Below are 20,547 nucleotides of genomic sequence, written 5' to 3'. Positions count from 1 at the left end.
TAAATGGTGTTTTGAAGAAGAATGTAAACATGCCTAGAAATTTTGGAGCACACTTTCTTTGGTTAAAGCTAGTCATACTCACAATGTTAGAAACATCTGGAGATGCCCCATTCTGCAGCAAAAGGAGGACTATATTCAAGTGGCCCATAAAGGCAGCCACGTGTGTTGGTGTAAGGCCAGACTGTGAAACAAAGCAATAGCATTTTACTTCTCTGAAAAGGCTGCAATTAGCTTTAATTAATGCGACAGAGGCAGTGATAGAATATTAAAATGTCCTTCTACCTCCGTTATGGCTTGGATTGAAGCCCCGTACTTCACAAGAAGTTCCATGACTTTAACACGGTTTTTCTTACATGCAATATGCAGTGGGGTAAAGCCATTCTGTATGAAAAGAGCAACCAGGTTAGCAGTCACATCAAACATGCAGGGAGTAGTCCCTCCACATTCATGCATTTACATTTTGTCAATATGTCCAAGTGTCACAAAAGTCCAGTCAGCTAGTAGTTGAACTGCAACTCAGTCAGATACAGCTTGATAAAGAAATGATTCTGATGGTTGTTCATTGCTTACGCTGGCTTGGTCCACAATGAAACAATTGATCCAAGTGTAGGTTCTGCAGAAGCCAGTTCATATCAAAATGTAGTCACATCAGGTTCTTGCCAGTAAATTATTGATGATATGCAAAAGAAACTATACACTCAAAACACATTGACATTTTCTAAAAGTTTCAACTAATGTGAGTACCTTCAGGAAAATCTAAGCCTTCTTTTGAATCAATTTCAGACACAGCACTGTGAATCATGGTCACCTTTAGACACTGTAGATGTCACCAATTTTATTCACTTATTTGCCATTTGGGAGCATGCACTGACTGAATGCCACTGTTAGCTCAGTCAGACTTCCCATTAACTATGACAAATGTTGGGTCTTTCAATGGGTTTCCACTTGCAAATTGTAAAAAGTTTATGCTGTAGATATGTTTCAGTTATAATATTGTTCATTTCTTTAAAGGGTCCTTCTTATTGAAAGAGCAGTTAAGAAATTTAACAACATTAATCACCTGAATAATTAACATTGTTAGAGACTGATTAAGTTTGGATCCCATAGCTCATTGTTAAGAAATAGAGTCTATACATAGAAACAGGTAACATACTGTATCACAACAGGAAATAAAACCTCAAATATCATCTTATGGTTATCTCATTGGACACATTGTGGCAAATCATCACCACACTCTTGAATATTCCTTTTTTTTCCACTCATCCAAGCGATGTGGACTTCTTCGGCTGAGCCAGCATTAAGCAAGCAAAGAATTACTGCAGGAATGCAGCAGGTCAGTGAGCATCCAGAGTAGAAATGAGGGTCAGTTAACGTTCTGCTTGAGAACCCTTTATTAGGACGAACTTGGAATTGGTAAAATTACATACATAAAGGGAGAAAGAAGATGGCTACCATTCAATTGGCCATGTAAAAAATATGCCAAACAAATTGTACATTTCCATAGTCCTTGGTTACATATTTTTAACTGATCACTCGTTAAAGAATGTCCCTGACTGGAAGATTAATTAAATACTGATGAATGCAATTGCAGGCAAAATCACCCCTTGTGCCTGCTCTGGAATTCAGTAACATCCTGGCTCATTTTTTACCTCAATGTTAATTTCCCAAATTAACTCTGAGCTTTGGGTTCCTTTAAGTTCATGCTGTCATTCCCTTTATATGAAAAAAAAATCCTTTGAAAAAAATCATCCAGGTCTCAAAATATCAAAGATCATTAAAGATGACTAAACAAGGCCAAGCATGTATGAGAGTAGTTAAAGCAATCATTAGCCCCTTTTTCACTGGCAGCTTGTGCCAGGAATTAATGGGGGATTGACGGGGTCGAGTGGAAAAAGGAAAACAATCCTCACGCCGGGGTCAAATGATGTCAAGTCACTCTGGGGTTTGACGGCTTCGACCCCTACTCATATCCCCGGTGTCAGCTGACACTGGCGTGCTGAATAAACCAGTGGAAATAGGACAACTTCTATCCATTCCATTCCATTCGAAGGTGGACTCTCCAATCCCTGGGGATGAGTTGTGTTCAGTGGTAAAGCAGTCAGTGCCCCCATTAAAGGTGGCTGAGTGGCTTCCTATCCCGGGACACTGCCCGGCCAATTCACTGGGATGCCTGTGGTAAAAAAGGGATTTTTGGACACTGAATGTTTGACCCAGGGATAATTTTTAAAAATGCTACTGCTCAATCTCACATGATTTACTCTCCCCTCAGTTTGTGCCTTTCTTGACTTTGTGTTCCAAATGAATGTCTAAATGGCATGTGAAAAATTAGAGTTTACCAGGAACTAACTAGGGAATGGAACTGATGGGATTGCTCTGAGAACCACCTTGGACTCAATAAAAAGAATGGTATTTTACTATTTCAAGAAAAATGTGAATAGAAATATACTGATATAACATGTTTGAATCTCACTTATTTTATTTTTATTTGAGCTTGTGATGTGAGTTTTGGTTTCGGTCACCTACCTATAGGAAAGATATCAGTAAGACTGAAAGAGCATAGAAAAAAATTACAAGGATATTTCTGGGACATTGAGACCAAGTAATTTTGTGTAAAACTGACTTGTGACAGGATTTCTAAGCAAAATTACTGATGACCATTGTAAAGTTATTGGGATAACAAAAGTGAAAAATGAAAGGCATTAATTTTCACCTGTGATTAACAGCCACTTGAGGGCTTAATTATATTTTCTGATTTTGAATAAGCAGCAATAATAAGTCAAGGTATTATAGTATCACTCCGAAATTTCACCCAAAAATACCACATAATTTAAATTAATTTCAAATGAACACTTTTGTTTAAATCAAGTATATGAAAGTGACCTGTTCACATACGCCATTTCTCCCCATTGCTATTAATTCATTCTGTGCTTTGACAAAGATCTTGGATGTTTGGAACTTTCGACGATGTACAGATATAGTCAAATAGAGAAAGAGAGCAGAAGGTTTATAAAGCTGAAATCTGAGAGCACCCTTGACAAATATGAAGAAGCAGGAAAGAACAAGCAACAAATTAGGATGGCAAAAAAGGGGCCATGAAATGGTATGATCAAGGAAAATCCAAGCAATTGAAATACACACATTTAAAAAAAAGAGGATAACTTGGAAGAGAGCAGAATACATGTTGAAGCTGCACAAAACTTCGGCAAGGCCACAGTTGGGGGACTGTGTGCACTTCTGGCCACAAGAGGATGTGGAGGCTTTGGAGAGGATACAGAAGAGGTTCAGCAGGATTATGCTCGGATTCGAGAATATGAGCTATAAGAAAGAGCTTGGAGACATTTGGAATGTTTTCCCAAGAAGATAAAAGTGTACCTTTCATAGGGTGCAATCTTTTCCACAGGGTGGAAAATTCAAATATAAGAGGGCACACTTTAAAGTGAGAAGGAGAGAGCTTAAAGTCAATTTATAAGGCAAATTTTCTCTGCGGATTGCGGTAGATACCTGTAATATATTGCAAAGCAAGGAGGTTAAAGCAGGTATGATTATAAAGTTCAAAAGCAATTTGGACAGGCACATGATTAAGCAATGAATGGAAGGATGTAGAACATGTGCTGAGAGATAAGAATAATTGAAATTGGCATGATGACCAGTGCTGACATCATGAGCTGATGGGCTGTTCCTGTGCTGAATGCTCCTATAAATGTTCAGATACTATCCCAGAATACACCAAGGACCTTCAGAAAGTTTACTGTTACCAAAGACCACAGAACACTAGAGAACAGGAACAGGGCCTTCAGTCTATCTAGACCAGGAGTGGGCATCCTTTTTTAAAAAACTTGAATTCCACCTTCAGTATTGCATCTGCCGTAAGTGCTCTCTGATCAGTAAGGAATTGCTTCAGATGGAATGTGAGTGGGAAGGGAAGGTTGAGAACCACTGCTCTGGACCTAATTGTTACTGAAATATTTTGCTTCATAAAAATTGTAATTGGGCCATTTCCTTTGGAGTTATAAAACCATGCACATAACGAGTCAATTGGGTACGATTAAAACAGTGGTTTTCAAACATTTTCTTTCCACTCATATACCATCTTAATCAATCCCTTACTAATCACAGAGCACCTATGGCATAAGGTGGAATGCGTTTTTTAAAAAAAAGTTTGCCCACCCTGATCGAGACCATACTGAACTATTTATAGGCCTAGACTCACTGACTTATACCTGGATCATAGCTCTTCATACCCATCCCATCCAGGAACATATCCAAATTTCTCTTAAATGTTGAAGTCAAACCCACACCCTCTGCTTCTGTTGGCAGCTTGTTCCACACACACTCACACCACCCTCTGAGTGAAGAAGTTCCCCTCATGTTCCCATTAGATATTTCACCTTAAACCCATGTCCTCTTTACTTGACATGCCAAGCATCAGAGGAAAAATCCTGCTTATATTTACCCTACCTAAACCCCTCATAATTTTGTACATCTCTTATCAAATTCCCCTTCATTCTCCAAAGCTCAAGAGAATAACGTCCTAACCTCATCAACCTTTCCCTGTAACTCAGTTCCTCGAGTCCCAGTAACATCCTTGTAATTTTTTTCTATACTCTTTTAATCTTTCCTGAAGTTGGGTCAACAAAACTGCACACAATACTCCAAATTTAGTCTCACCAATGTATCATACAACATCAACAGAACATCCCGACTCCTATACTCAATACTTTGATCTTGTGAAGGATAATTTGCGAAAATGTTTCTTTACAATCCCATCTACTTATGACACCACTTTCAGGGAATTATGTATCTGCATTCCCAGATCCCTCTGTTCTATCACATTCTCCAGTGCCCTGCCGTTTACTATTTAACTGCTACCCTGGTATGTAACATCTAATATCTGACCTCATTATGTTCCATCTGTCATTTTTCAGCCCATTTTTCCAACTGTTCCAGATCCTGCTGCAAGCTTTGAGAGCCTTCTTCACCAGCCATTGCACCTCCAATCTTTGTGTCATCTGCAAATTTGCTGAACCAATTTACCACATTAATGTCCATATCATTGATATAGACAAACAATAACATCATAGTGACAGCACAGCCACGTTGATTTCCGATTTTGGCAGCGTTTCCGCCATTGCTCATTGATTCCCGTCATGCAGGCATCACCTGGAATGAAGGTCGATGGCCCCTGCAGGATCTGTGCAGTCGTCGCATTCATCGGCCATTTTGTGCTGGGTTGTGACCCGGTTAGCAGGCCGCTACACAACTCCCCCCACACCCCCAGAAACGGTGATTGGAGCATTGTTCTTCACTTTCAGTGGCCTACCTCTGGATTGTGGGGGCTATGTGGAGACCGGTTGGCTAATGTCCTGGTTTGAGGTGGTTGATAGTGAAAGTCTTTTCCTTACTGCTGAAGTCCATATAACCATATAACAATTACAGCATTGAAACAGGGCATCTTGGCCCTTCTAGTCCACACTGAACCAAGTAGTGTCCTCTAGTCCCACCTTCCTGCACCTTGCCCATAACCCTCCATTCCCCTCCCATCCATATACCTATCCAATTTTTCCTAAAATGACAAAATGGACCCTGCAGCCAGTACTTCTCCCGGAAGCTCATTCCACACACCCACCACCCTCTGAGTAAAGAAGATCCCCGTCATGTTACTTCTAAGGTTTTGCCCCTTAACTCTTATCTCATGACCTCTTGTTTCAATCTCTCCTACCCTCAAGGGAAAAAACCTATCCACATCAACTCTATCGATTCCCCTCTTAATCTTAAATACCTCTATCAAATCCCCTCTCAGCCTTCTACGCTCCAAGAAATAAAGATCTAATCTGCACAATCTTTCTTTGTAATCTAGATGTTGAAACCCAAGTAACATTTTCGAAAATCTTCCCTGCACTCTACCTTGTTGATATCCTTCCAATAATTCAGTGACCGGAACTGCATGCAGTATTCTAAATTTGCCCTCACCAATGCCTTGAACAGTCTCAACATCATCTCCCAACTCCTATATCTATGCTTTGATTTATAAAGGCCAGCATGCTAAAAGCCCTCTTCACCACTTTATCCACATGAGATTTTACCTTCAGGGAACGATGCACCGTTATTCCTAGAACTTTCTGCTCCTCACTGCCCTCCCATTTACTATGTATGTCCTGTTTTGATTATTCCTTCCAAAATGAAACACTTCACACTTATCAGCATTAAACTCCATCTGCCATCTTTCAGCCCACTCTTCTAACCTGTCCAAATCCCTCTACAATCTTTGAAAACCTTCTTCATTATCCACAATTCCACCTATTTTAGTATTATCTGCATATTTACTAATCCAATTTACCACCCCATCATCCAGATCATTGTTGTATAATGACAAACCACAAAGGAGCCAATACAGATCTCTAAGGCACACTGCTTGTCACTGGCCTCCAGCCTGGCAAACAGTTATCCACTACGACTCTCTGGCATTTCCCTTCCAGCCACTGTTGAATCCATTTGACTATCTCAAAATTAATACTTAACGGCTGAACCTTCCTAACTATCCTTCCATGCGGAACCTTATCGAAGGCCTTACTGAAGTCCATATAGACAACATCCATTGCTCTACCCTCATCAAAATTCTTAGTCACCTCTTCAAAAATTTCAACAAGATTGGTCAAACATTCACAAATCCGTGTGAATGTTCCTGATCAGATGCTGTCTCTCCAGATACTTATATATTATCTCTAAGAACAGTTTCCATTAAATTACCTACCACTGACATCAAATTTACAGGCCTACAATTGCTAGGCCTGCTCCTGAAACCCTTTTTAAACAAAGGAACCACATGTACAATACGCCAGTACTTCGGCACTATACCCGTCTCTAATGACACTTGAAAAATCACTGTCAGAACCGCTATTATTTCCTCACCAACTTCTTTCAAGGTCCTAGGGAAAATCCTGTCAGGACCTGGAGACTTATTCATCTTTATATTCTTCAAATTCTCCAGTATTTCCTCTTTGCATTCTTTACTTTACCCTGCACAATTCAATATCCTTCTCCTTAGTGACCCATGTCGACCCTATGTCTCTGATTTCTTAATACGGCCCATCATATGGCCGTTACAGAGGTGTCCAGTGTGCCCTTTTCCGAATGAAAATGTAATCACAGGTATCTTTGGGGACACACCCTGGCCGAGCAGTGGAGGCTGTGGAGATGCTAGATGGCCTAGATTTCCCTCAGCTTAGTCAATGAGGCCGTGGGGTCCTCTGGGTTCTTGGTGGCGGCCAAGAACTCCCCAGTATAACTATCGGTGCGCCATATACCATGTCAGCTGCTAAGGCATTAAGGTCCTCCTTCGGTGCAGTCCGGATCCCCCAGGAGGACCCAGGGTAACTTGTCTGTCCAGTTTAGCCCTTCGAGCTGAGCCATCAAGGTCGCCTTTAGGTGCCTGTGGAACCACTCCACCAACTTGTTGGCCTGAGGGTGATAGGCCATGGTATGGTGGAGCTGGGTTCCCAGCAACTTAGCCAGCGTCGCCCAGAGTCCCGAAGTGAACTGTGTACCTCTATCAGAGGTCATATGCTCAGGAACTCCGAACCTCGACATCCAGGTATTAATTAGTGTCCTGGCACAGGTCTCGGTGGTTGTGTCAGCCAGTGGGACTGCCTCCAGTCGTCTTGTGGAGCAGTCCATCATGGTGAGGAGTTATCTCGCCCCACAGGAGATCAGCAGAGGCCCTACAATGTCAATATGGACGTGGCTGAACTGACATCACACTGGCTCAAATGTTTGTGGGGGGGACACCTTGATGTGTGTCTGCACCTCGGACATCTGGCAGAGCGTATGGGTCTTGGCCCACTGACTGAACTGTTTTCGAAGGCTGTGCCAGATGATCCTATTGGCCCCCATTTTAACAAAAGTCCCAATGGCTGGGTGTGCCAGGATATGCACTGCATCGAAGACCTGCCAGCACAATGGAGCGGGATTTCCTAGTGGAGATATCGTACAGGAGCATCTGGTCACCAGGGCCGATGGCGACATCCTTCAGCCCGAGCCTGGAAGCATTTGTTCTGTATGACAGGATCTCAGGGTCCTCCTGCTATGCCTTGACTAGGGCTGTATAGTCTAATCCCTGGGACAGGGCCTGGATGATTCGATTGCAAGGCGGGACAGTGTGTCGGCCACCACATTGAATGTCCATGGTGAACTCAGACATGTATGAAAGGTGTCGCTGCTGCCTGGCTGACCATAGGTCTGATACTTTGTGGAAGGCAAAGGTTAACAGTTTATGGCCAGTGAAGACCCTGAATTGTCTGTATCTGAGTTCAGGTGATCAGAGGTGCATGCTAAAGAAGGCCAGTGGCTGCCATTGCCCTTTGATGAATTGTTCCAGTACACCCCCTACCGCTGTGCTGGAGGCATCTACTGTGAGGGCGGGTTGGCGCCTCTGTCCTGGGGTGGACCTGAAGGGTGGCGTTGGTCAGTGTGTCTTTGGCCTCATTGTCTTTACCCTACTCTGCCACGAGTGTGATGCGAGCAGCTGCCGGTATGAATCAGTGATAAAAGTTAATCATGCTGCCAAATTCTTGCAACCCCTTCACTTAGCGAAATTTCAAACAGCCTCTAACTTTTTGGGAGGGGTTTCGCTCTGTTGATTCGATGCCCCACGAGGTTGATCATTTGCAACCCGAACTGGCACTTAGAAGGGTTTATAATTAGTCTGAATTCTTGCAGCCGGGCTCACAGTTGCCTCAGGTGGGCCACATGTTCCATGTTGTTGTGGCTGGTGATGAGAATATCATCCAAATAGATGAACGTGAATGGGAGATCCCAGCCCACCACCTCTGGAAGGTCTGGGCTGCCTTTCTTAAGTCCAAAGGGCATTTTCAGGAATTCAAAGAGTCCTAAAGGGATAATGATGGCCCTTTGTAAGTTAGCAGTAAAGTCTTGGATGTGGGGCACGGGGTACCTGTCGGGTGTGGTGGCATTGGTCACCACATGGCCTCCTCCCTCCTGCTGCCTTCGGTACCACATGCAGCGGGGAGGCCCAGGGGCTGTCGGAACATCACACTATCCACAGCTCTTTCATTTTTTAAAAACTCCTCCTTGGCGAGGGAGAACTTCTTGGGGGGGGAAGGCAGCGTGACCTGGCATGGAGCAGGAGCCCTCACTGAGGATGTGGTCCCTTAACCCATGCTTCAGTTCAGTGGTGAAAAACCACAGCACCATGATCGAAGGGAACTTCACTAGGATTCTGTTTTGTCGGACAGAGTAACGGAATCAAGGTGGGGGCAGGTAACTTGGCTTCCCCCCGGGGCATGGCTTGAAAACTCCTGCCGTGCACCAATCACCACCCTTTAAGGTCCACCAACAGGCAGTGGGCTCACAGGAAGTCTGCTCCCAGGAGCAGTTGTGCCATAGCTGCCATCGTGAATGTCCATGTGAACCAGTCATTGCCAAAGTGGAGGGGGACAGTGGTGCTGTTTGCTGCCCTCAGTGCCGAACCAGTTTTCCATTCCAGATGTTGTAGGCCAGGGAGTGGGAGAGGATACTTATTTTGATGCTGGATCCACAAGGAAGCGCCTTCCAGACAGTGAGTCCCATATGTTGGCCAGCCATTAACGATAGTTGGCCTTGAAACGTGTAGCGTCAGCAGCATTGATGAATCCCCTCACCCCATCGTTGGTGATAGTAACAATACTGTTGGGTCAGGGGATCCACGTACCTCTCTGCTCATTGAGGCCTTGTTGCTGGCTGTGTTTTGGGCCTAGCGATCTGCTCCACCGAGGTGCCATTTTCTTTCTACACTCTCCAGAGCATGTCCACCTGGGGTGTAACATTCCTGGCATCGCTGCAGTCCTCGTTGGCAAGCAAGAGTCGGATATCCTCAGGCAGCTGCTCCAGGAAAAGAGCAGGAAAGACGTTTTCATTCATGTGGGCGGATGGGGCCCTGTCCCCCAATCCATCCATATGCAACAATCGGGTGGCACACTCGCACAATGAGAGTCTGAAGGTGCGGGTTAATAGCTCCTTGAGGGTGTCTTTTTTGCCTTGATTTGGAGGCTGCCATAGGAAATTGATGACTCTTGCTGCCGTATCGTGGTTGAGCAAGCTCATCTCATAGTAGTAACGTGGAGTATCAGCAATGATCTGTCAGAGCTGGAACTCAGCCTCGGCCCGTTTGAACCTCACGTGTGGCTGCAGTGCCCAGAATGTCGGCAGCTTCAACAAAACCATGTGAAAAGCTGCTTGATCCATCTTCTTCAGATCCAACTATTGGTTGGGCCTGTCGAGGTCTCCAATGTAGCGTGCACGCTACCTCGAAGTGTGGGAAGAATGACACCCGCCCAAAAAGTTGAAGTCGAAGACTGATTTATTGCACTGGCTTATATTCTCTCCCCGCCCCTGATGGCAGGAGTGACATCACAGCAGCACCGATCTCCGATTGGGCTGCATTCCTGCTGTTGCTTGTTGTTTCCCGCCATGCAAGCAGTTGCCTGGGACGAAGGTCACTGGGTCTGCATGGTTGCCTCGTTGGTCTGCCATTTTGGGTGCTGGGTCATGACCTGCTTTTACTATTGATTGGTTCCATAATGACAGAAAATCTCAATCTTTGTGATCAAGGGAGAGGTATCAGGAAGGATTAATGCAAAAAAGTTTTCAAGTTCAATAAGTATAATAAATAAATCAATGAAGATACGTCCAAATGCTGACAATATGTGCTCCAAGTCAATCTTTGTGCGTAAAGCAAGGTATCAATTTGATACACAAATAGATCATACTAGGACTATCCACTTTTCGGTAGTTTGAGAAGAAAATCTCACCAACGATTTGACATCCCAGCTCCAGTACTTCATGTACTTGTCCCATTCGGTCTCTGTTCTCCAACACCCATGCTGTTCCATCGAGAGGGTGCTGGCCTACCGCATTCCCAAGCGGCTTTCCAGCTGCTCGGCAGCAGACAAGCAAGACCTTCAGAGGGTCATCAATGTAGTCAGAAGGTTATCGGCTGCCCAACCCCCTCTTTGGAGGGTTTATTCCCCTCTCGCTTCCTCAGTAGAGCAGCCAACATCCTGAAAGACCCTTCCCCCCTGGCCATCATCTGTTTGACCTGCTGCCCTCTTTCAGGTCCATTAAATCATGGATGAACAGACTTAAAAACAGTTTTTTTTAACCCCAGAGCCATTTGTGAACTGAAGACTGGCAAACATTGAATATTGTATTGTGTTATTTTTTTTTGTTGGATGTATGTGTGCTCCATAAGGATGTTCAACTCAATTTTGTTGTCCTTGTTTAATGACAATAAAAGGCTATCGTATCTTCCTCTCCAGAGATCGAACATTTACAGTGAAAAAACATACCAAACTCTCATTGTTCCTGACAGACACAAGAAACAGGAGTGTAATCTGGCCATTTGCCCCACCGAGTCTCGGCCCTGCCTTTCCATCATGGCTGATTTGCTGTCTTTTTCAACCCCATTCTCCTTCGTTCTCTTTGCAACCCTTGATTCCCTTCCTGATCAGGAACCTTCAGAATGAGCATTTCCAGAGCACTCAGAGCAGGCAACTGAAGTAAATATTAACACTTTTCTTCCTCCCCCCATCAGCATTTCCCACTGAATCAAACGCAGCATAGAAACATGCTCTTCAGCCACTATGTCCATGCCCATGCACCCATCTGTGCTAATCCCACTTAGCATTCAGTAGCCATCAATGTCCTGGTAATTTGTTCAGATGCTTGTTCAATGTTGTGAGAGGGTCATCACCCACAATTTTCCCCAATTCAGATTGTTTCCATCACCCACTCGATGAGGAAACTTTCCATTTGATCGCTTCCAACCCCCTTGTTCTTTACCTTTCATCTCTGGATTTAGACATCTTATTACGGAGAAAAGTTTCTCACTATTCTATATGTGCCCCTTGTAGCTTTGTCTGTGTCTATTAAATACTCCCTCACCTTCCTCTGCTCCAATCAAAAACAAACTCAGCCTAACCAATTTAATAAGTGAAATATTCCATCTCAGGTAATATTATGATAAATCTACTCTGCATCCCCTCCAATGCAAAAATCATTATCTAGTGGTGACAGAACCGCATATGAAACTCCATCTCTGGCCTGTCTGATGCTTTATAAAGTTGTGCATGTTCTTATATGTAAAAATCCAGCTAATGAGGTTCAGTATGCCATCAGAAACTCTGACAAATTTCCACAGATATGTGGCGGAAAGTGTACTGACCAGCTGCATCACGGTCTGGCAGGGGGACACCAACATATCTGAGCGTAAAGCCTTGCAAAAGGGAGTGGACACAGCCCAGGACATCACAGGTAAAACCTTCCCCACCATCAAGAACACCTACAAGGAACGCTGCCATCGGAGAGCCGCAGAAATCATCAAAGATCCACACCATTGAGTGCATGCTCTGTTCTCACTGCTACCATCAGAAAAGAGGTCTAGGTTCCACAACAGGAGCTATCCCTCCACTATCAGACTCCTCAACAACAAGTTCAATCGTGGATTTATTAAAGCACTTAACTGATTTTTTTCTCTCTCTGTATTGCACAGTCATTTTGTTTACATTTGTTTATTTGTTTACATGGTATTTTGAGTCAGATTTTTTTGCTCTGCCAATTAGTGGTAATTCTGCTTGCCTGCAGGAAAAAGAATCTCAGGGTTGTATGTGATGTCATGTATATACACTGACAATAAATCTGAAATCATATATCTTCTTCATCACCTTATCAACCAATGCTGCCACCATATGGACAAGGTCCCATTGTTTGTTCCTGAATATTTCCAGGGTCCCAACTTGATGGCATATGTCCTACTCTCTTTACTCTTCCTAAAATGCATGACTTTTCAGCTGCCAAGATAAACAATGTGCCAACTCAGACTTGGTGACCAAGTCCATAGATCTCTCAAGGTTGCTGCGCGTTGATAGGGAAATTAGAAGGTGTATGGTGTGCTGGCCTTCATTAGTCAGGGGATTGTATTCAAGAGCCCTGAGGTAATGTTGCAGATCTATTAAAATCTGGTTAGACAACACTGGAGTATTGGGTAAAGTTCTTCTCACTTCATTACAGGACGGGGCAGAGGGTGCAAAAGAGATTGACCAGGATGTTGCCTGGTCTGGAGAATGTCTCATGAAACAAACTTGACAGAGCTAGGGCTTTTTTTCTTTGGAGTGACAAAGTATGGGAGGTGACATCGTAGAGGTGTATAAAATTATGAGAGTCATAGATACGGCGAACAGCCAACGCCTTTTTTTTTCCGGGAGATAAAAAGCAAATATCAGAGGATATCCATTTAAAGTGAGTGGAGGTAAGTTTAGAGGAAGCGACTGAAGGAATTTTTTTGGAAGAGTGTAATAGGGGACCCTATAATGTATTGCCAGGGATGGTGGAGGGATTTGGAGCAATAAGAGCATTTAAAAGATCCTGAAATCACTTGGAACTAATAAAAATAAGGGGTAATGGATGTGACGTTGGGAAGGATTAGATTGCTGTGGAGCAGGTTTGTATAACTTCATGGGCAAATGAACACAACACTCCAAGTGTGCTCTAACCAGTGTTTTACAGAGCTGCAACATTACCTCATGGCTATTGAACTCAACTCCTCTAATGAAGGCCAGCACACCACACACCTTCTTAACCTTGACCTTGAGGGATCCATGGTCTTGAAGCCAACGATCCATCTGTTCCTCCACACTGTTAAAAATGCTGTCATTAACCTGCCTGCAAGTTTGACTTTCCAAACTGTAAGATCTCACACTTATCCAGGTGGGACCATCTGCCACTTCTCCACCAAACTCAGCATCCACTATATATTCTGTTATAACCCTCAACAACCTTCTGCACTATCCACAACACCTCCAACCTCCGTGTCCTCTGGAAATTTACTGACCCACCCCCTCCACTTCTTCACCCATCCTTTATCAAAATCACAAAGAACAGGGGTCCCAGGACAGATACCTGCAGAACACCACTAGTTATCAAACTCCAAGTAGAATATGTTCCGTCTCCCATCTCACTCAGCCTTCTGCAAGCAAGCCAAGTCTGTATCCAAGCTACAAAGGTTCCTTCGAGCCCATGTCTCATGACTTTCTTAATGAGCCTACCATGGGGTACCTTGGCAAACAAATTTACTAAAATCCATTTTCACTACATCCATTGCCCTATATTCATCAATTTATTTTGTCAACTCGAAAAACTTAAAAGGTTCATGAGGCATGACATACCTCTTACAAAGCCATGCTACTATCACTAATTGATTATTCTTCTCTAAGTGCTCCTAAATCCTGTCCCTATTAATCCTCTCCCATAGACTCATAGGTCTCTAATTCCCAAGAATCTTCCCCTTTATGTTCTTTAACAAGAGATCTACATTTACCATTCTTCAATCCTCTAGTGGCCAGGGAAGGAAACAAAGGTTATCGTCAATACCCCGGCAATCACTTCCCTTGCTTCCTGTAGCAATCAGAGGTAAATAACTGGTCTCAGGGACTTATCTATACAAATATTGATGAGAAGGTTTAGTATTTCATTGCCTTGACATGCTCCAGCACATTAACCTGTTCTACACATGACCTCACATTCACTGAGGTCCCTCCCCCCAGTGAATATTAACACAAAGTATTCATTTAGGAACTCCTCTGCCTCCACTCGCATAATCCCCGCCCCCCCATCCCTAATCAGTCCTACACTCATTCTAGTCATCTTTCTGTTCTTCATGTACATGTAGAATGTCCCAGTATCTTCTTTAAACCAACATGCCAAAGCCCTTTCATGCCCCCTTCCAGCTCTCCTGTCCTTCAGGTTTCTTCCTAGCTACCATATAATTTTCATGAGCCCTTACTGAACTTTATTTCTTAAACCTTATGTATGCTTCCTTCTTCCCCTTGACTAGATGTCCTACCTCTCTTGGCAAATGTGGCTCCTTTGCTCTACCATTTTTTTCTCTGTCTCACTGGGATAAACCTAACCAGGCACTACATTGTAGCCCCCTAACATCCTCCACATTCCTGCTGTGCATATCCCCAAGAACATCTGCTCCCAATTTACTATCTCAAGTTCCTAATCCCATCGTAATTCGCACTTCCCCAATTAAACACTTTCCCATTTTGATTCCTCTTAATCTTGCCCAGAGCTATGATAAAGGTCAGTGAGTTGTGGTCACTGTTTCTCAATTGCTCCTCCACCAAGAGGTCTGTCACCTGACCCAGTACTAGATCCAGTATGGTCTCTCCTCTCGTTGGCTTGTGCACATACTGTGTCAAGAATCCTTTGTGGACACACCTGAACCTTTTGGACTGAGGAGCTATGAGCGAAGTTGAAGTTTCCTGTGACAATAACTATGTTATGTTTGAACTTTATGGCAATCTGCCTACTTATCTGCTCATCAGTGCTCCAGTGGTTATTTAAGGGCCTCTTGAATACTCCCAAAAGAGTGATTGCCTCCTTCCTGTTTCTGCCTTCCACCCACAATGACTCAGTAGATGATCCCTCCACAAGATTCTCCCTTTCAGAAGCAATGATATTATCCCTGAATGGCAATGCCACCCCTCCCTCCTTTCACTTCCCTGCTGACTGTTGCCAATATTCTCCAGCAAAATGATTGCCCTTCATAATATTCCTAATATGACCTCATTTGAACAGCTGACTCAAATAGCCTCCTTCACTCATGCAACAGGTGTCTCCTGGATCAAAGAATGCAATGCATCCTCCTTTTTCGCTTCCTCAACTTGATAATAGTTATACATTTGCTTTAGAAACAATTGTAAAGTTCTGTCATCATGATTGAAAACACAGGAGAATAATCATAACACAGTACACCATCAACTCTTCCATTGATGTCTTACTCTCATTACAAATGTAACTCAGTTTATAATTGTTATTTACCAGTGCCCGGGCATTGGGGTTGGCTCTCTTGTCCAGCAGAAGCTTGGTGACCCTGTAGTGACCACAGTGAGCTGCCACATGCAATGCAGTGAGATAGTCAAGCGTAACATCATCAACAGGTGCCTTGTGTTGCAGCAGGTGCTTGACACATTCCACATGATCTCCTTGGGCAGCCATATGAAGGGGTGATAAACCATTCTGTTTGGATAAAAATTTTAAAAAGATTATTCAAATTTTCACTCAAAACAAGAGCAGGGAAGGAGACAGTAAATCACTTCCATAATTATGGGTAGCACAGAATGCTGAGTGGAGCAGTAAGCGCCACGCTGTTTCAGCTCCAGCAACCAGGCCTCACTGACTGGAAGGAGCTTGTATGTTCTCCCCGTGTCTGCGTGGGTTTCCTCCAGATGCTCTGGCTTCCTCCCACTATTCAAAAACATGCGGAGTCCATCAGGTGTGACTGGGCGGCACAGCTCGTGGCCTGATAGGGCCTGTTACTGCACTGTGAGCCTAAATTAAATTTAAAATTACAATCAAATTAATCACGCTACCAAAAAATGGAATATGGGCAGAAACCTCAGCATCTCTTGTGGTGGTTCAGAGAACTCTCCCAAAGGTTGCTGCATCTCATCTTCAAAAGAAGATCTATTTTTTAAATTTTTCTGGAAAGTGTTTAGTCCCCATCCCTCCCAGATTCCACCCATGATATTCGATGTGGAGCAAAGAACTGGAACACATCATGTCCTGGGTTTACAGAGGGATTACAAAACTCCAGGACCAACCTGCGACTGGCTCACAGCTAGCCAGGTGGATTCAGCCTGTGGTGCACTGAGCATTCATGTAAACGATTAAGTGAAAGAGCTATTAGCATCAGACTCTCACTACATCAGGTCTTGCCTAAGATCATCTTCTAATTGGTGAGCCACCCCAAGGTCACTGGCCTCCTTGCCCTCAAAACTATGTCCCACCTCGAATAGAGCATGGACTACCATCTCCTACTGACTGGAAAGGTCCTTCATAGAATCTTTCTCACCAATACTGACACACTGTAGTCCCCAGAACTACTCTGGGAGCCATCAACACTCTAATTACCACATGTCAAATAGACAAAATAACTGAATTATTGACCAATTCACTTCAGAAACTATTAAAAATTAAATTAAACATAAAATGATTACAATGTTAGGGAACAATTAAAACATTTAAATCAACTTGAATAAAACAACTTTAGCTTTCACTATCACCATACTTTCCACTTAAAAGCCTCTTAAAGTGTGCTGACCAGCTTCATCATGGTCGGGTATGGGGAACACCAATACCCTTGAGTGTGAAGCCCTCCAAAAGGTCGTGGACCCAGCCCAGGACATAGCAGGCAAAACCTTCCCCACCATCGAGAACATCTACAGGGAACGCTGCCGTTGGAGAGCAGCAGCGATTGTCAAAGACCCTCACCACCCGACACACACTCTGTTCTCGCTGCTGCCATCAGGGAAGAGGTGTAGGTGCTGCAAGTCTCGGACTGTCAGGGTCAGGAACAGTAATTCTGCTGGAAAAAGAATCTCAGGGTTGTATGTGATGTCACATATCTATTCTGACACTACATCTGAATCTGGATACACCACCACCACCACTAATGCTGAAATGGCAGTCATCCAGGGATGAACAATCAGCTGAATGGAAGCTGGATTTGTGCTTGCAAATTCCAAACATCCATCCAGTTTGATGTGCAAAAAACAGCAGCTTTTTTGGAAAACCTACATTACGAGTGCTGTGTTTACGTCCAGCTCATCTTTGGTCATGTCTGACTATTTTCCCCAATTTTAACAGGCTATGAATGCATCCTTCCAACATTTGTTCCATTAAATCATTAATCTATTTCACAGTACTCTCAGGTAAACACTCTTGGATTGTGCATGAGCTGATTAACTCAAGAAAACTTAACACTGAGCACATAACCACCTTAGTCCTGGCAAGCATTGGGGCCCCCCTCTCGAGCAGAATCTCTACAGCTCCATCATGTCCACTCCTTGCTGCGCAGTGCAGTGGGGTCAACCCATCCTGATGAAAAGAACAGTACAGGTCAAACACACATATCCGGGTAAGTAGCACAAGGTGTACAAGACATTTACGGTCCAGAAGAACCATCAAGGCAAATTAATCCTTAACATTAATTTGTTTAAATGAATTCATCCCTTCTCTATATCCTACCCCCATCCTAAACTCCAAAAGCACAACGTCACTGTCCCCATCAGCCCCATAATTAATGTTTCTGAATTAGGGAAAATGCCCTCTTGGAAATTACCAAAAAAACCTTCAAAATCCTGAATGCACTTTTAATTTTAATTTAAAGATACAGCACGGTAACAGACCCTCTGGCCCATGAGCTATTTTATTCAGAAATTTATAATGCTTCCTTCATCCACACCATTTTATTTACTGTTAACTATCTAGCACAGTAGGTTAGCACAACACTATTGCAGCACCAGCGACTCGCGTTCAAATCCATGGCAGTCTATAAGGAATTTACAAGTTCTCCCCGCGACCGCGTGGATTTCCTCCAGGTGCTCCCATTGCCTCCCAGTTTGCAAGGACAAATGGGGTTGCTTGGTTCATTGGTCACATGCGTGCAATTGGGACGACATGGGCTTGTGGACCAAGAGCGCCTGTAACTGCGCTGTATCACTAACTTTCAAATTTCAATTTAATTGAAATAAATTCAACCATGGCAGAATTGCAAAAAGTCTGCAGATGTTGTCAATAAATTGAAAAGGTACCAATCAAATTCTGAGTAAGCGACAAAGATCTAAAATGGGATTAAATATGCTTTTACTTCATAACTTTCTTTTCCCATTTGTTCTTTACAGTCTTAATGTTTCAAATTGAATTCTTCCAAGTAATACCTATACATTAATTTAGTTCTTCTGCAAAGAAATGCCAACAATCCAGACAAGCTAGAAAGAAACATCTTTGGCTAAAACCCCTGGGCTGGAGAACCTTTTGGAGACTGATGAGTCCCTAATAGCTGGTAGGATGCTTCCCATCCTTCCCCCTGGATTGTTTGAAACACAATGGAGCAGCACTGTTTAAAGAGGACCACATTTAAAGAGGACAATGGTAATTATATTCAAAAGCTGTTAGTATTGGTTAAAACTAGGAATTTTGTGGCAGGATAAATGATGACACAATGGAGCGGATGATGAGCGATGTTGAAATAAATTCCGTATTAATGCGCAATTTTGTGATGGGAACAGTAGTGCAAATCCAATGGGATATTTACATTAGATGAGCGTCTTGTGGGTCCAGGCATAACAATGAAAGCCACAAATAATCATATTATGTAAATAAGATACTCAATTGTAAAATGATGCAGAAAAGCGCTCGTTCTTATCAGTTTTATTTATGAATGAGCATCAGCTGAGGGGCATTGTGTGTACTTCTCAGAATATTTGACGCACATCACTTTCACCAATATCTGACTTTGTAAAGCAGCCCCGTTGCATTGGTTTCTCGGCATATTTTTCAAAGCATTTAAATACAATAAGCAAGGAAGACAGGCCAGTGAAGAATGTGTTTGGTGCCTTCATCGGCCAGGGCACTGAGTACCGGAGCAGGGTACATCATGTTACAATTGTAAAGGATCCCACTGAGACCACAGTGGTGTGCAGTTTTGGTCAGCCAACGATAGAAAATATGTCACTGAACTGAAAAAAGTGTAAAAAAAAGATTCACAAGAATGTAACCTGGACTGGTGGGCTTGAATTATAATGAGAAGCTGGATAAGGAGAGACTTTTCTCCTTGGAACTTAGAATCCTGGGTGGGGGTTAACTTGTAGAGGTTTATAGAATCATGAGGGATACAGGTAAGTCTTAATCTTTTTCCCAAGTTAGAGGAATTTCAAATTAAATGTAGGCATATGAGATTATGAGAGGCTTCAAGTATTCTGTTTTGAGAAATACACAGAACCCCCTTCAGCTGATGTCCATTCATAAATGAGAAGGAAGGGGAAAAGTTATGGATGGACAGCCATAACCTTGACCCCAGGGCAATAATGGCCAATACCCGAGGACATCTGTTTAAGGGGAGTGGGGGAAAGTTTAGGGGAGATGTCAGAAGTAACTTTTGGTGGTGGAGGCTGGTAGAATAGGGAGATTTAAAAGTCTCAGAGAGACAGAGGCATGTAAGAAAAAAAATATAGGGCTATGGGCTGTGAGATTGCAAAGCATTGGATTGATAATGGAGAGGGTGTATCTAGGTGGACCCTTCTATGTTCTATTTGAAGGTATAGATGGCAGGTGTATGGAACAAGCTGCAAGAAGAATTGGTGGAAGTAGAGTTCATTCTGATGTACAAAAATACCTTTAGAGAGGCTCAGAGGAACATGGCCCAATCAGAAGCAAATGACATGGACAGGTTGGGTTAGCATCAACACATTGGGCTGAAGTCCTGGTTCCGTGCTATAGACATAGGATTTTCTGGTTCCCTCAGTGCCAGAACTGTTTTTTTTAAAAATAATGGCACATGAAAGCCCTTACAATTTCACACAGACTGGCCAAATCGTGGAATGCATGGAGAAGGTATGGTTATGAAACCTACAGTTAAACTGCTTTCCTTTTCCCCTGTAGTGATTTAGCCTTCATTTTTTTTTCCAAAGTTAGCCTGTCTCACAGGAG

At 43.2% G+C, this 20,547-nt stretch overlaps 1 protein-coding gene across 7 annotated transcripts in view; it reads right to left on the bottom strand.

The window, feature by feature from the left end:
- The window catches only part of LOC138758165 (ankyrin-2-like), a 355,676-nt gene that overhangs the window by 256,601 nt on the left and 78,528 nt on the right, over positions 1 to 20,547 (bottom strand). For all 7 annotated transcript variants that reach the window (XM_069926699.1, XM_069926701.1, XM_069926700.1 and 4 more), the window contains 4 exons: positions 17,836 to 17,934; positions 15,877 to 16,074; positions 283 to 381; positions 83 to 181 (listed from right to left, as the gene is read on the bottom strand). In XM_069926699.1, coding sequence (XP_069782800.1) covers positions 83 to 181; positions 283 to 381; positions 15,877 to 16,074; positions 17,836 to 17,934 — 495 coding nt within the window. The remainder of the gene's footprint in view (positions 1 to 82; positions 182 to 282; positions 382 to 15,876; positions 16,075 to 17,835; positions 17,935 to 20,547) is intronic.

The sequence above is a fragment of the Narcine bancroftii genome, chromosome 3 (assembly GCF_036971445.1).
Source record: "Narcine bancroftii isolate sNarBan1 chromosome 3, sNarBan1.hap1, whole genome shotgun sequence".
Lineage (NCBI taxonomy): Eukaryota > Metazoa > Chordata > Chondrichthyes > Torpediniformes > Narcinidae > Narcine > Narcine bancroftii.
Note: the sequence above shows the minus strand (reverse complement) of the source record. Positions and strands in the feature narration are given on the sequence as shown.